This window comes from Dermacentor albipictus, chromosome 10 (assembly GCF_038994185.2).
Source record: "Dermacentor albipictus isolate Rhodes 1998 colony chromosome 10, USDA_Dalb.pri_finalv2, whole genome shotgun sequence".
NCBI lineage: Eukaryota > Metazoa > Arthropoda > Arachnida > Ixodida > Ixodidae > Dermacentor > Dermacentor albipictus.
Genome location: NC_091830.1, coordinates 19,530,126 through 19,547,096, shown reverse-complemented (window position 1 = coordinate 19,547,096; position 16,971 = coordinate 19,530,126). Strand labels below are relative to the sequence as shown.

The following is a 16,971-nucleotide window of genomic DNA, read 5'->3' as shown; positions in this document are numbered from 1 at the left end:
TGCATTTAGTCATAATGTTCCACGAACTGACCCCCATCGCAGCATTACTTGTCACCCAGTTCAGACGGGCACCAAGAGCAACGCCTACTTTTGATATCATAATCCTCCAATTGATTTTGCCGTTCTACTGACCGGTGATATCTACCTCAAAGTAGCACAGCTGTAAAACTCATGCAAGTGTGCTTGTGCTGCCATTGTTGCAGCTAGGGGGTGACAGAGGATGCTGCAAGGCACAGTCCTCTGCTTAGAGGCCAGCAAAGAAACATTTATCTGAAGGCAAATATTTTAACAAAAAAAGCTCCCTTGATTGATATTGTATTGCAACACAGTACACAATATACTATGCAATATGGTGATACAAAATATTATTATTAGTGTTACAATTGGTGTTGTACAGCCTTTGTGCTGCTGTATGGTAGGCAAGAAGCATGTACAGATGCCTTTGATACACCACACCAGCTGGGCTAAATATTGCTGAATCAATCTTCAACTTATACACAATTTCACTGCACCTGAAAAGTTCCTGAGACTACAGTCAAGCAAGCCACTTACGACTTCGAACATTCAAGCCATGCTTTATATGAATTTCAGCCACTTCGTGCAGATTTAGAGGAGTCGATAATCATTTCCTGGATGCCGCTATATGACTTCGTTAATAATATTTGGGGTTTTATGTGCCAAAACCACTCTCTGATTATGAGGCACGCCGTAGTGGAGGACTCCGGAAATTTTGACCACCTGGGGTTCTTTAACGTGCACCTAAATCTAAGCACACGGGTGTTTTCGCATTTCGCCCCCATCGAAATGCGGCCGCCGTGGCTGGGATTCGATCCCGCGACCTCGTGCTCAGCAGCCCTATGACTTAGTTGTACAGAAAACTGCCATCGAACTTCCTGCTGTTGCTCCTCAATTTTAACCGCCAGCGGCCAAAGTGACACCTTGACGTAATCTCCACGTTACCACCACTGACGCTCTTATAAAAACCAGCCACTGTTCCCTCGACTTGCACCTTTGGCATTCCTCAAAAAGCCTGCCTCATGCCTGTGATACATCTTCCAGCTGGTGGGCAGAGTCAGCCGCCTGGTGTCCCGACGTCACACCAACTGTCCCCCATCATGCCACCTGTTATTACATGACGGGTGGAGCCACTGTTACATGGGCGTCATTTTCTTGCTTACAAAAGTCCATTTTCGCTTTAAGTGACGAATTTGTTAATACACAAGCTTAATGTTTCAATCTAGCTAGACTTAATATTTATTTTCTATTTTTCCTTTAACTTACAGCTGTGAAAAGAAGCATAAGGGAACTTTAACTACTGATCAGCTGCGGGTTCAAGCTAATCTTGCAGTGTGAAGGACAGGCATGAGTAGACAGACACACAGAAATAAGGACGGACAGGACAAGGCACCTGTCCTATCTGTCCTTGTTTCTGTATGATCACGCCTGTCATCCATGTAGTAATGTTTCACTAGCCCGATCAAAAAGAAATACTTCAAGTTAATGCGTCTACGAGGCAGATCAGCTAAAGTGCATTGCACTGGAAAGCACTTAAATACGATTTTATTTACCACTTAAAACACTACTGAAAGTAGTTTGCCGAAGTCTTTTAAAGCCAAAACATCACAAATGTTTCACAGCACTAACATTCAGCCAGTAACCATGATGAATGGTTCCAGCTGTTCCTCTGGAGGCAGCAGCCGATTGAGTTCATCCAACTGCTGTATTGTTTTTGACAACATGCTTTCCGTTGTGTGAAGGAGGCTTGAGAGTTCATGCACCTTGAGCAGTTGCTCCACATACTTTCCAAACTTTTTTTGCCGCTCTGTCATCATCGTGCTGAGCGTGGATACCGCATAGTCAATCTGAAATGGAAAAGACGATTTGTCATACCACTATCATGCACTATAGGCAGGGCTCTTGAAAAATGGAATATTTAATTTTAACTGTACTATATGAATATTTGAAAAACCTTGACTTTGAATATCAAACTGAAAGCTGAATATTTCCTAAAAGGGAAATAGAGCCCCACTTGAGGGTGAACATATTCAAGTTCAATAAAGATATGCTCCTTAAATTTGTTTAACAAATATTCCCAGAGCTTTAAAAACATTGCTAAGAATATGCTGCTCTGTCCTGTATTTCTGTAATCGGTACCCAGTACTCTGTATTGGCTCAGTGTTTCAAGTAATCATGAAATAAGTGTCACCGAGCGAAATAAGGGCAGAAATAAATTATGTGGGAAGGATACATTATGATACACCAACTGGCCTAATAGTCAATGATACTGAATTAAGTAGGATACATGTGAGGCAGCTTTGCAGTGTTTTTACCCGTGACAGCCACTAACTGCTTTTATACTGCACTCATCAACAGATGAACATACCTGAACACTTGAATACCAAATTCTATTAATGAATACATTAAAATATCATATCATTTTCTTCATATTCGAAATCCAGAATATTTGCACACCCTGAACTGCAAGAGGCTGAATATCAGGCTGATGTGTGAATGCAGATACCACGTCACAAATTCACTCTTCTGGCATGAATCGCGTGGTTTATTGCTGATTGGCCCAAACACTGGAAACAGTTTTGTGGGCCATTAAATGTAGACATCAACATAAAAAAAAAAAATTGCAGAGCTTCCCTTAAAGGGGCATTGAAAAACGCTCTTGAAGTTGTGCAAACGTTTCCACACACTTCTCACACATAAAAAGTTTACACTTGGCAAATACTAGGGTTGGGAAAGAGAAGACATTTTAATTTGATACTAAAGTCAATCTCAAAATGCTCGATATGACGTAATCAACATTATCGTGGCCATTACACAGAGTAAAACTTGCTAATGTCGAGTAGCAATAAAGGCTGCTCGTCAAAAATCTGAGGGCACCTAAGCACTTCTTATGAGTTGTGAATGTGAAAGCACTAACTTCCCATTGAAGCATTTCTTTGAGTTATGGACTTCTCACGGGCAAGCAAATGTGTTGAGCCGGTTGGCACATTTTGATCTGGCCTTACCAAGGCGCAGTTAGAACGCAGGCATGAGCTTGCGTGGAAGAGGAACGTACAAATAACACAAGCAAGCAGACAACAGCATCTGAACGCGGCATCGTGTTGCTATATCTGCTCTTTCATGGCACACTAGTGGGGCTGCAGGTGCTCCCGAATCCCACACTCTGCTCCGTCGAGGCGCACTCATGACGTGGCGTCGCAGCCAATGGGAATTTAGGTGCCGTTTCGCTGCTACAGATGCCTCCAGCTTTTTCGTTCAATAGATCATTTGATGCTTTCGCATCAAGAACTAACAAGAGTGCCGCATGCATTTCTTTTTGCCCATGTTATGCATGGCAGCTGCAGTGATAGCAGGAACAGGGCGAGCTAGGGTATCATGATGTCGACCACTCATTCACCTCTTGAGCACTGAACACAAGATGCTTCATTGAAGCAAGTATATATTATGCTAAACTATTTAGGGTGCTCTGACATTTTCCAGTATTTCTTCTAGGGTCCTCATGTCTTCATGCTGCTGTGTTTCTATTAATTCTGCATTTCACACAAACATACTTTTCATTGTGGCTTGATGCTATGATTAATCTGTTGCTGTCCTCAATCATGGCTGTGTTAGACAAGATTTAGGTCTTTTAGAGTGTATAGACAGACGGGTGTATATATAGAGAGCTGAAAGAAAACTCGAGGTAGTTAGCACCGCAAAATGAGTAATTTGATGGAACTCGTACAAACCCCTGCTGCTGCAGTGACAGCACAAAACAATTTCATGCTTGTCAGCAAATGTGGTGACTGCACAGTCATCATATTGGCATTATTCCACAGAGGCTGAAGCACGCACTGCTTGGATTATACTAATGCTTTGCATGACTTGGGGGGGGGGGGGTAAAATTGGTAGGCTTGTCGACAATAAACAACCATTACACGTATAACGTCTATCTGTCACGTTCACAATGACAACAATGGCTTTGAAGAGTCCAAAAATGATTTTGTACAGCAAAGGAGCTCATTACTATATATGTAACAAAGCTTTCAAAGTAATATATTACTAAGTGTTGCTGGGCTTGTTAACACTTCATTGTGGCAAAAAAGACACAAAGCTGTTTTCTAGCCCATAACTGCTTGTTCACGGTAAAACAGTATTTTCTATCATAAAAGGCAAAAACAAACATTAATTCCCTAAAAACAGTGGTGTCCAAATAAAATACTAACAAAAAAGCTGACATGTGAAAATGCCAGAAAGAGAAAAGCCCTGTATCATCTGCAAGATTTTATGGCACTTTTGGCTGTGGCTACAGTAGGTGTTGCAACATGCATATGTATCGTTAAAACGGACGTTTGAGCGAGTTGGTAAGCCATATTTGAAACAGAACAGCGCGGTTTTGACGGGGACAAGCAGAGAGAAACGACACGGACCAGCGCTCGTCCGTGTCGTTTCTCCCTGCTTGTCCCCGTCAAAACCGCGCTGTTCTGTTTCAGATATGCATATGTATGCCTCAGGGAGGATCAAATGACATGTCCTCCCACCCTAAAGAAAAAGAAAATTGTGCGGACATGCTGTTCTTTCACAAAATAAATTTTCAGCAAGCTTTTGATAGCACAAACATACCTCACGAATTCTTGCTGCTAGTGCATTCTGCTCTGTGCTGACCACTTCGGCAGACTGCCTCAGGTGCTCCTGGTAACGGGAAGCCAACCGGTTCACGGCACGGTGATCCAGCCTCTCTCCCACGTCGCTGTCGCATATGATGGGGCTGTGAAGGCTGCCTTTGAGGATGGGCCAGAACTGCGGTATCGACTGACAAAAAGAGAGAGTAGGATTACAATGAGAAGCAAACATCAGGTAATGCCATCTCGTTCAAGCTAAATAACGGGGAACCTTGAGCATCATAAAAATTCAGAGCAAAAGCAGCTCGCATGGGAAAGAAAACACATAGCATGAGCAACAGAATGAAAATTAAGAGGCATAGCATTAAAGGGCCATTTTACCAGATCCCAAAGAATATTTTGGTTATACAATGGAAGCTTTAAAGCACCATCTGGGAAGCATTTTACCATTACAATTTTGCAAACTGGTTGGTTGTTACAAGAAAAACGAGGAATTGGATTGTCCCACTGCCACACTTCCAGGAAGCAAGCCTCATTGCCAAAATCTACACTCTCTTCCTCTGCCTCAACTAGAGTCTGCATGCAATGTCCCTTCCCTGCCTTCTATAGAATAGCCGAAGCACTGCACCATGTTCACATGACAAGACCCCTCTCCTTCTTTTGGTGCGCAATGTGCTTCCAGTGACGGTTTTGCATATTCTGCATAAATAATTTACCAAAAGCATGTGCCACAACTGGGGACTTTGCAGGCAGTCTAGTTCATGTAGAGGGACTTATGCATGTCACATTAATTCTCTGGCAAGAAGTGGAGCTGCCTCGAGAGGCAATTCTGCACTTGGAGTGTACAATCTTCCATATAAAATTTCAGCCTCTTTCATGTTACGTAGCGATTTTATACCTTGCAGACGCGCTTTAGTGCTTTATCTGCGCACTGCATTTGCTTGTTTGCAACACCCAAATTTGGTGAGTGGCCCCTTAAGACAAAAAAAGGGAGTTGGGCAGATGTGTAGCACAGAAAACTAGTGGTAAGCTAAAGTCCTGTCATGGTGATCAAGGAAAAACAAGTGCCATTGAGGATGGCAGAAGGTTAGCTAGAGGGATATCGAGAAATTTAGACATAGAATGGAGCTGGTTTACACAAGGCAAGAGTAATGGCACTTGCTAGGAGAGGCTTTCATTCTGCAGTGAACACACGATAGGCTAATGATGATGACGATAAACTAAGAGAAAAAAATTATTGCAAGAACAATCAAGGATGACCATGAAAGTAAGATAACAGGCCCATTATATGGACTGCAGAACTCAAGCGGGCTCAATAGAAATAGTACTTCTGAAGTATATACTGCTGGCATTGAGGTGGTACAAATTGTCAACACATTTTGGCAGGCAGTATGACAACGGCAGCAGAATGACGGCAACAAAATGATGACAGCATGACGTCAAAGGCATGACAATGGCTGGTGTTCAGGGACAAATGTGCATTGGTTGCCTGAGAGCACTTGTTGTTCCCATGAAAGGAGAAAGTCTGACCACCTACCACAACAAAAATGGGTGAAAGAGCCAAAGAAAATTATTCACCTTAAAATGTTTCGCATGAGTACAAGTGCATCTTTCTGCATTTGACTTCTTGGTCATTCAGGATACCTACAGAGTCTGTGAGACTGCTGCTTCCACAGTAAAAAAAAAAAAAAAAAGGCATCTCAGAAGAGAAAGCTTTTTGCTCATTCAATGCCAGTCCCCCTTCACATGATCATGTGAGAGTTCATGTGATCTCTCACATGATTTCTGCCCTTTCATCCAAGTGGTAGATACCAAGTGAGTGATCATATTTGAAAGAAATGTAGGAATGTGCTAGTGAATCCACCAACCAGCTGCAATTAGCAAGACTTATTCGAAAAGCCCTTGCTGGTCAAAAAACTCACAGGCTGAACCATTTCGCTAAAGTTCTATCAGTGGCCTTACAAGGACCTTTTTTAGTTTGTGAAATACACACAAAGCCACATGTGTAAATATCAGACATGTGTTACTGCAAAATTTGTGTAGTTAACTGAGACTGGCAGGACATGTAGAAACAATTAAAACCAGAGAATTCCGCCAGAGTTCACACATTCACCTACGTACTATTCTGAGTCATACCTGCCAACACCTGTGAACATCAAAATTCGTAAACATCCAACAGAAGCGACAAAGTGGGGAGCGCATGAGAAGAAATACCATGCATTTTTTAAAAAATTTGCTCTGGCCCTGAGCACACACCTTTTTTAGCATACATATGCACCTTATTAACTATGATTTAGCTTTAGGCTTTACGCACAGCATGCAAGCAGCACCAAACATGGAGAAGAGGAGAATGACAAGCAACACGTATTCAAACACGAATAAAGGTTCATTCCTATATATTGAGCTCACCATGAAATAAAAAAAAATAATAATTCAAGTATGGGTCGACTAGTATTTTCTTAGAACAATGATTAACTTTGAATTTGGCACACCTTTATTTAGCCTCCTCCACCTCATCATCATCAGCCTGTTTTATGTCCACTGCAGGACGAAGGCCTCTCCCTGTGATTTCTAATTACCTCTGTCCTGCACTAACTGATTCCAACTAGCGCCCGTGTATTTCTTAATTTCATCGCTCCACCTAGTCTTCTGCAGTCCTCGACTGCATTTCCCTTCTCTTGGTATTCATTCTGTAACCCTGATGGTCCAATGATTATCTAACCGGCGCATTACATGACCTGCCCAGCTCCATTTTCTTTGCAGAAGGGTTGAAATCTGGGCCAGTTGGTACATACTTGAACGAAAAAACCAGTCAAAAACACAAAGGACAAGAGAAGAAGTTCACGACACAACGTGTCGTGTATTCCGAATCAACGATTCCAACGAATCCGTGTAGTCCCTTGCTGGGACTACACGGATTCTAATAAACCACAGTTGATAGTCCAGTCGTTGTGTCGTGAACTTCTTCTCTTGTCCTTTGTGTTTTTGACTGGTTTTTTCGTTCATCCATTTTCTTTCTCTTGATGTCAATTAGTATATCGTCTATACCTGTTTGCTCTCTGATCCACGCCGCTCTCTTTCTGTCTCTTAACATTATGCCTAGCAATCTTCGTTCCATCGCTCTTTGCGTGGTCCTTGACTTGTTGTCAAGCTTCTTTGTCAGTATCCAAGTCTCTGCCCCATATTTCAGCACTGGTCAAATGCACTGATTGTACACTTTCCTTTTCAATGATAATGGTAAGCTTCCAAGTCAGGAGCTGACAATGTCTGCCGTGTCCGATCCAACCCACTTTTATTCTTCTATGAATTTCCTACCTAGGTAAACGTACTCCTTCACAGACTCTAGAGGCTGACTGGCGATCCTGAACTCTTGTTTTTTTGAACAGTTATTTATTTACTTTATTATTTTTCATTTATTTATTTTATTGTATTCATTATTATCTTTGTCTTCTGCATATTAATCTTCAACCACACTCTTACACTCTCTCTATTAAGGTCCTCAATCATTTGATGTAACTCGTCAGCATTGTTGCTGAATCGAACAATGTCATCGGCAAACCGAAGGTTGCCGAGATATTCACCATCGATCTTTACTCCTAAGCCTTCCCAGTTTAATATCTTGAATACTTCTTCCAAGCACACAGTGAATAGCATTGGAGAGATTGTGTCTCCCTGTCTGACCCCTTTCTTTATAGGTATCTGCCTGCTTTTCTTGCGTAGAATTAAGGTAGCTGTAGAACCTCTGTAGACATTTTCCAAGGTATTTACGTAAGCATTCTGTACTCCTTGATTCCGTAATGCCTGTTGGTATCTCTACTGAATCAAATGCCCTTCATAATCTATGAAAGCCATATAGAGAGACTTATTGTACTCTGCGGATTTCTGGATAACCTGATTAATGGCATGGATGCGATCCATTGTAGAGTATTCCTTCCTGAAGCCAGCCTGTTCGCTTAGTTGACTAAGGTCCAGTGTTGCCCTTATTATGTTGGAGATAATTTTGGTAAATATATTATATAATACTGGGAGTACGCTAATGAATTCTTTAAAGTCTCCCTTTTTGTGGGTTAGTATAGTGTTTGCATTCTTCCAGTTTTATGGGACCCTTGCGGTCGATAGACACTTTGTATAAGGAGCCGCCAGTTTTCCAAGCAGTATGTCTCCTCCATCTTTGATTAAATCAACTGTTATTCCATCTTCTCCTGCCACTCTTCCTCGTTCCATGTCTTGCAAGGCCCTTCTGACCTCATCTCTAGTTATAGGAGGAGTTTCTGTATACCGTTCAATTATTGTTTCGAATAGAGCACTCCTGAGTCCTCTGGGTACTGTACTGTACAGGTCAGTATCGAATTCTTCCACTGCTTTTATTATACATTCGAGATTGCTGATGATATTACCCTGCTTATCTTTCAGTACATACATCTTAATTTGCCCTATGCCAAGTTTCCTTCTCACTGATTTCAGGGTGCATCCATTTTTTACGGTTTCTTCAGTCTTTCTCACATTATAATTTCTAATATCACTTACTTTCGCATTGTTGATCAGTTTTGACAGTTCCGAGAATTCTGTCTTATCTCTTGAGTTTGACACTTTCATTCTTTGTCATTTCTTTATTAAGTCCTTTGTTACTTGGGAGAGCTTGCCTACTGGTTGCCTTGGTGCCTTGCATCCCACTTCAATTGCTGCCTCTGAAGCCAGTTACGGTTTCATTCATTAGCTCTATGTCATCATCATCTACTCTAAGGCAGCATATTTGTTCGCAAGTACCAGCCTGAATTTGTCTACTTTTATCCTTACTGCCTTTAGGTTGACCTGTTTCTTCTTGACCAATTTTGCTCTTTCTCTCTTCAAATTGAGGTGAATCCTAGCCCTCACTAACCTACGATCACTGCACTTTACTCTACCTATCACTTCTACATCCTGCACTATGCTGGAATCAGCAGAAAGTATGAAGTCAATTAAATTTTTTGTTTCACCATTAAGGCTTTTTCAGGTCCACTTTTTGTTGCTACACTTCCTGAAAAAGGTGTTCATTATTCGAAGCTTATTCCTTACTACGAATACTACCAGCATCTCTCCTCTAGCGTTCCTAAAATCGATGCCGTAGTTGCCAATTGCTTGTTCCCCAGCCTGCTTTTTCCCCACTTTTGTATTGAAGTCACTCATTGCTACAGTATACTGAGTTTGCACTTTTCTCATCGCTAATTCAAGATCTTCATAAAACTGATCGACTTCCTCGTCATCGTGACTGGATGTTGGAGCGTAGGCTTGTACTACCTTTAATCTATACCTCTTATTAAAGGGACACTAAAGTGAAAAATGATTTCTCCTGCATCAGTAAATTACCATTTTACAACAACAAAAACACTACTCTTACAACAATAAGACATTTGGTAAGCCAGAAAAAGCGCAAGAACGAAATACGGGTGGCGACGCCTACTGAAGTTCCCGCACCTGGGGGCTGTGACGTCTTGGATTATGATGGCATCTTCTAGGGCCTACTAATTATATATAGCGGTACAGATTGACTACACTGTGGTCTAAAGGAACCAAATATTAAACATGGCAAGTTTCGGGAACCTTTATTCAGCCAACGCGGACAAAATGAGAAAACATACCTTGGAATCCGTGACGTCACACTGACGTACCGGCGCTGAGTCTTCGGCGCGAAATTCAAATACTGATACTTGAACCTTCGTTTTCTCATCTAATAATCAAACTATTTTTTTGAAATGACTGCCTGCAGGGTTCTCAAACAATGCTTCATTAGTACAAACTGATTTATTGTTTCACTTTAGTGTCCCTTTAAGTTTGATTACGACTACAGCTACCCTCTCATTAATGTTGTAGAATTTGTCAATGTTGCCCGCTATGTCCTTATGGATTAGGAATCCTACCCTGTATTGCTTCTTATCTAGGATACCTCTATAGCAGAGGACATGTCTGTTATTCAGTAATGTATAAGCCTCACCAGTTCTGCTAATCTCACTAAGGCTGATGATATCCCCCAAAATGTCTGATAGTTCCTCAAAGAGTCCTGCTAAGCTAGCCTCACTCGAGAGGGTTCGGGTGTTAAACGTTACAAGTGTCAGTTTCCATTGGCAGCCTGTCTGGACCCAACAATTCTTAGCATCCTCTGCTGCGTTACAGGTCTGACTGCCACCTTGGTCAGGCGCTTCGCAGCTGCTGCGGACTGAGAGCCATTGGGTAATTGAGGCAGCCATGAGTGAACCACCGAGAGCGAATGAATCGCTCTCAGCATCTTTTGCCGGTGACAGGCATCACTCCAAGCCTGCAGATGTTGTGCAGTGGAGGAGGTGAATTTCAAGCTCGCCGTCGTAGAAAAAAAAAAAAAAACCTGAAAGAGGAATTTGAACTTCCGACTATGGCAACCGAGCATTCGACATACCTCAGTGAGATAATTCAATAGGCAGCGAGGCTGCCTTATCACCGATAAATACAGTCCAGAGGGCCCTACATGCCTAAAAACTTCTTTGATTTATCTGTGATAGATGTGTTTTTCTGATCACAATGGGTAACTCAACAAAGAACAATTTGTAAATGGTTCTGGTCTCGTAGCTCTGGAATCCCACTTGCGCAGACGGCTGTGAACTCGGTTAGGCAAACCATACAGGTGTACCGATGACCATTCACAGTTGCGAAGACATGCTTGTGGTTTACAGGAGTGCAAACAGAAACCCACGAAAACGTGTATAAGTGCAAATGTAGAAGAAAAAAATGGATGCAAACTACTACTTTCTTTAAATGAAAATCGGTATATGAACTTTGCAACTGTTGATGTTACGTTATTTATTTCTTAGTGTTCGCGTGCTACTGCAAACCTTCTCATCCCTTGTTCTCTTCCTTTAGTGCTGCATTTCTTTTCGTATTAGGGAGGGGGGCACTCATTAGAAAGTCAGCGTAAGACATGTCAGTATGGAGTTAATGCCACAAGCTGCATTCTCACTGGAACTGCCAAACAAAGCCATCCTCGTCAGATGCTTCACAGAAGTGCTCAGCACCTAAAACGTCTTCTTGAGTACGTTTGATAAGCAGCATTTCCTAAATCGGATCTGGATAATTTCCAAACTGGCTTTAAGGCAAGCACAACAAAGGAACTCCGTTAGCTTGGTACTGTTGCTAGCTTTGTTCACGAATACAGGTCAATATTTCAGTGTGGGTCAACCTACAAGTCAACCTACAAGGGCAAATCAGGAAAACTTTGCCCCTATTCTTTTTTTCTCAATTTCCAGCTGTAAATGCGAAGTTAACATAGTCATTCCCAGCGGTGGACCCTTCTTTGACCGGCCCAGCCTTATCTGATAGTAGCTCCGCGGCACGGCGCTGCTGTCTGTTGCTGAAGATCACGGTTGTGCTTCACATATTCATGGCATACAAGTAACTAAATGTGATTCGTTTTCAATGGAGCAAGGGATGAAAACCCATCGAAATCCATGGGGAAATGCAGCCTACGTATGGGGAAAGGTGTCTCACTTTGAGAAGTGTGAGGTGGTGGTGTTGTGAGTTCGCAAAAGGCCGTGAAGACAATACATCAGTCTGATGGTGGTTCCGCTGTGAGCTGGATGAATTGTACTACAGGGGCATCTCAAATTTAGTGCTGCAATGGGACAAAAGTCTGAACCAGTGTAGGGACTATGTCGAAAAATAGTGTAAGGCATGTAGAATAGTATGTATATTCGCAAGTACCTGTAGGCACCTTATTTTGGCTAATAAACAATAGGGCAAATACTTTCTGATTCGCCCTTGTATATTCAAATAAAGATTTTACTTTTTAGGTCACAGCGACTCTTTCAGCACTGCGCTCTTGCCTGCTTCAGGAAGTTGTCTTTAATACATTTGCCCAAAGCAAGTAGCCCTCTGGCCATGGCGTCTTGTACTACTACAGAACGATGGGGCAGGTACCATCACAAATAATTTTTGTGCATTTTTGCAATCTTGCGCTGGCCGACCTTTCAGCACCAATGAAACTTTTTTGAGAATAGAATCCATTTCTTGTAAAATTTGACGCAACATTAATCAAACCATAGAACAAGCTCAAATTGACAAACTTCATGAAAAATTCTGGAGATTTTTCAGGCATGCTCTGAGCTGACAAAAGGACAGGGCATAGAAAGGTCATAGAAGGAGGAGGCCAGGGCTCAAAATTTTTTTAAGAAGTGTAAGAATGAGGCAAGGAAAAACACGATTATGATGTGTAAAGGTATAACAGTGCACGATGAAGGTGTACCTGAAGGTATTCTTAAGCAAGTCAATTACATCACTGTCCCACACTGATGAGAAATCTGAAGCTCGCCATTTTGTTGGAGGACAAGCCATAGGATGTGGTATTCTTTCCGGCTGCAGTAGTGGTTGTTAGGAATTCAAGTTGGTTTTGCTAAGTTAACAATTTTTCCTTTCATTTTTCTGAGCTGGGCATTTCAATAACACATGCTCTACTTTCTTCTAACACAAACCTTACACAAGAGCCTCCTTGGAGACCTGTAAGATATCTTAAACAGATAAATAAATAACTTCACGCACAGCCATCGAACTACAAACTAATTTCTCTTGATATCAGAAGTGCCACAACTGCGTCTCAACTGCGACCATCAACAATATTGTGGCCTTTCCATAATGATTATCATCAGACTATATCAAGTCCACTGCAGGACAGCAGCCTCTCTCAATGTGTCTCCAAACTGACCTTGCCATGCATCAGCCGGCTACGTCCTGTGCATGCAATGTCCTTATCTCATCACACAACATAACCTTCTGCCATCCTCGACTGCGTTTCCCTTTCCTTGGTACATGCTCTAAACAATAAACCAAAGCTACTTCTTCCTTTTAGAGGTGCACCGGCACGTGTCTTTGAACTTGTGGAAACATTGACACATGCTTCTCGCACATACAAGCATGACACTTAGCAAGCGTGAAGGTTGGGAAACAAGAAATGTTTACTTGGTATGAAAGTTGGCTTTGAAATGATGAATCGGGCGTCATCGATATCATCGTGACAGTGTGACACACACCAAAGTTGCCAACATAAACTAGCAAAAGGGCCGGACATGGGGATGTGCCTAACGGAAAAAAATAAGCAAAAGTGTGGAGTGTCTTTCATCTGGCTCCCGTGTGGCAGCCACAAAAACCACAGTAGCAGAGAAAGTTGGTTGTGTCATGACCTCATAACACAACCATCTCCGGGGTTCCGAAACAGAAAACAGGTCTAATTTACTTAGGCCCCCTTGATTATTATTGTTATTATATATTCTTTTCTCGGCTTGGAGGATTCAGATCTTTGTTTAACTCACTCTGTGCTTTGGATCAGCTGGGTTCATCCACAAATTTTTCGGTAAAACACAGCCAAGGGCAAGCGAGGCTTGTCGACAGTTACCTTTCATTTTCTAGCAATGTCATGGACAAGCTGGTTTCATATGAGTACAAACAGGAATGAATTTATTCAGGTGGTAAAAGAAGTAAAGAACAAGTAAATGAAGTTGGTAATCAGGTTCAGGAGGACAGACTGGTGGGCTAGTTGGTATGGCATTACTTAAATAGTAGCACAGAAGCACATGGATAGTGAAAGCAACAGACGGGACACAGTGCTGTATTCAGTCTGCTTCTTTCGCCATTTATGTGCTTGTGCACTACTGTGCAAATATTTGGTAATCGGGGTATTTTAGGATTGCATGGGCAGCAGCTCAAGCTTCGCTGGCTTATTTGCGAAAAAGAAACGGTGACTTCAGCAGTGAATCGAGTGCTTACAAGGATTAATTATACTGCTCTTCGATTGAGGAAGACACCGAAATTGCTGATGCACTAAGCTCATCTTGTGAGAGTGAGCATCGCACGGTATACAGTATAGTGCTGTTAAACTTAAAGCATTGTATACAGTATTCCTTAATAAAAAGTTGTGCAATTAAAATATCAGCAATTTTTGGTAAGGATTCAGGATAGTAGTGTGGCAGTGAAGGGGTTAACGCTAAAGATGACAAATCAAGAATGTCATGACAACAATCCTTTATTACTCAACTATTTTAACTTATTCTAAAAGTTGTGGCATCTCACAAGAGTTGCCTCAGATACTGGTTTGTCAGTAGGTCTACTGATTCTTTTTTCAAATATTTAGTGATTCAGAGATAAAGCTTCGGAATCTACAGGTTCCTGGCATCTTGCAGGAAAAGGATAGCAAAATTAACTTTTTAAGAACTTTCAACTTGCTATACAGCTACTTTTTCAATATGTAACTGCTTATGCACGATCAGATCTTACTTCACTCAAGCAACAAGCAAAATGTGTCTTTCTTAAATTTTGGGCTTTAGACATATAGTCTAAATTACGCTGAGCACTTCAGACTACAAGTACCAGATGTCATCTGAAGCCCTTTGAAAACTAGTTTGAAGTTTGGTACAAGATGTCCTTTTAGAAAAGTCATGGTGTTCTAGATGCACTGCGCACCACGTGGTTTTTCAAGTGACGCACCACATCAAGAATTTCGGAACTCATTGTATTGTGTCACTGCTTCCCAGACGACACATTGTCGAACTAAAAATAAGCATTGGATCCATGACAGCATAAAGTTAATTTGAAATAGCTCTTTTGCCCAGAATAATGATTCTCCTAGTTTCTACGGATTTTTCAAGCAGAAATCTACTAGAATTTTTTTTACTAGACTCATGACAACCCTTCCTCTCACCTGCAACTTGATCAGGTCCTCGTCGTTCTCTGGAGTCTGTACATCCACGCTTCCTTCCTTGACGACCACGATGCTGTGACCTGAAGTGCCCGCATATGAGTGAGGCCGCGGTTTGGGCGAAGGTCGCGGTGAGTTTCGCAAGAGATGTGCCGGGCTCTTGCTGCCGAGTTTGGGGGACTCTTTCAGAGGAGCAGTGCATGAGGTTACCAGTGTTCCCAGCGCAAGATGAGGAGAAATGAGTGAAGCAGCATGAGAAAGAGAAGGAGGAAAGTAGGTGTTAGCAGTGCGAAAGCAGGTGTTGTTAGGAAATGCAGTGAATGGGGGCAAAGTTAGCTGGGAGTCGTAGAAATAGCATCCCCAAGCATCAGAATAGTGCGTAGCCAGGCTTGTTGGTGCGAACACATTGTTTTGCAAACAACGCGAATAATGGGACACAGAAAGAGGCACACGACACAGGCGCTGTGTTTTGTGCCTCTTTCTGTGTCCCGTTATTCGCGCTGTTTGCAAAAGAATCCCACAGGAGAGTACGTTTTTTTTTTAGTTGCTCTTGTGCGTACGATTCTGTTTCAAAATTTAATCCACATTGAGCAAAAGATGAAATACAGAGAAGCGCATAGAATTGTCTATGTTGTTGAGGCAATTGGCCTGACAATGCATCATCAAGCCAGAAAGGAAAGGAAATTGCAGTATTTATTACATGGGTGCTCAGCGAAGGCAGAGGGACTGCTACTAATAGTGAAATGTGTTACAGGTTTCTTCTGAAATCAGGAGTCAGTAGGACAATGCAAATTATTGTGTAGGTACCAAAACCACAGAAAAAGATTATGAAGGAGACGTAATAGTGCTACACAAAGTCGTTGCGATCATTTAGACAAACCTACGCTAACGTTGGGGTACCAACAACACGTTGCGCGAATTTGTGAAGCCAGAATAAAACAGTGGTTCATAATGTTGGGCCTGTAAACGAGCCGTACAGCGGAAAATTGAAAGTTGACTATAGACTGTGGTGCACGCAGCCTATATTAGTGAGCAACTTCACCGTTATAAAGACGCCGTGCTCAATGTGACCGTGTTTGTCCTGATAGGATTGGCCTTCTTTTTGTATCGCGATCGAGCTCGATCCGGATCAAATTTCTCGGTCGCGATTGGCTCAATTGCGCAAGCTGCGGGCGGGAGCCAATCGCAGTCGAGAATTTCGACCCGGATCAGGTTCAATCGCGATCGGAAGTGGCCGTGTGACAATGGCATTACACCGACCTTCACATCGCGACAACCAACGTCTCACTTCAAAGAGCCGGTGGTCATTGGTGCAGCATAACGTAAAATTATTCAACTTCTCGTAGCATTCCCGGTTCCTTGTTTGTCTTTCCTTTGTCAGTTACTGCACTAAATAGCATGCGACGTCTACGTGAAAGTCTCACGAAAACGTACCTCCGATCGGGTTGTTCACTGTTGATGAGACATACGGGACATCGGAGTCGGAACTAATTGAAGGGCGTGGCGAAGACGCCTTAGCGTGACGACCCTTTCCAACTTTCAGAGAACCGCCACTCGAGTGACTGCTCTGTTCCAGCCCCATCTGCTGCAACGACAGTGATACGCTCAGTGAGTTTCAACCATAGATTTCGACACAGCAAGCTACTGTCAAGCGTCGACAAGCTA

The 16,971-nt window shown here is 42.3% G+C and overlaps 1 protein-coding gene across 6 annotated transcripts in view; it reads right to left on the bottom strand.

Moving 5' to 3' along the window:
• Positions 1-1,543: 1,543 nt before the first annotated feature.
• BORCS5 (BLOC-1 related complex subunit 5) overlaps positions 1,544-16,971 on the bottom strand; it is a 343,941-nt gene continuing 328,513 nt past the window's right edge. For 3 of the 6 annotated variants that reach the window (XM_070526919.1, XM_065443772.2, XM_065443773.2), the window contains exons 2-5: positions 16,741-16,891; positions 15,310-15,488; positions 4,618-4,806; positions 1,544-1,862 (exon numbers count right to left, since the gene is read on the bottom strand). In XM_070526919.1, the coding sequence (XP_070383020.1) occupies positions 1,647-1,862; positions 4,618-4,806; positions 15,310-15,488; positions 16,741-16,888 (732 nt within the window). In that variant the 5' untranslated portion in view covers positions 16,889-16,891 and the 3' untranslated portion in view covers positions 1,544-1,646. The remainder of the gene's footprint in view (positions 1,863-4,617; positions 4,807-15,309; positions 15,489-16,740; positions 16,892-16,971) is intronic. The other 3 variants (XM_065443771.2, XM_065443775.2, XM_065443776.2) reach the window with 2 other exon arrangements.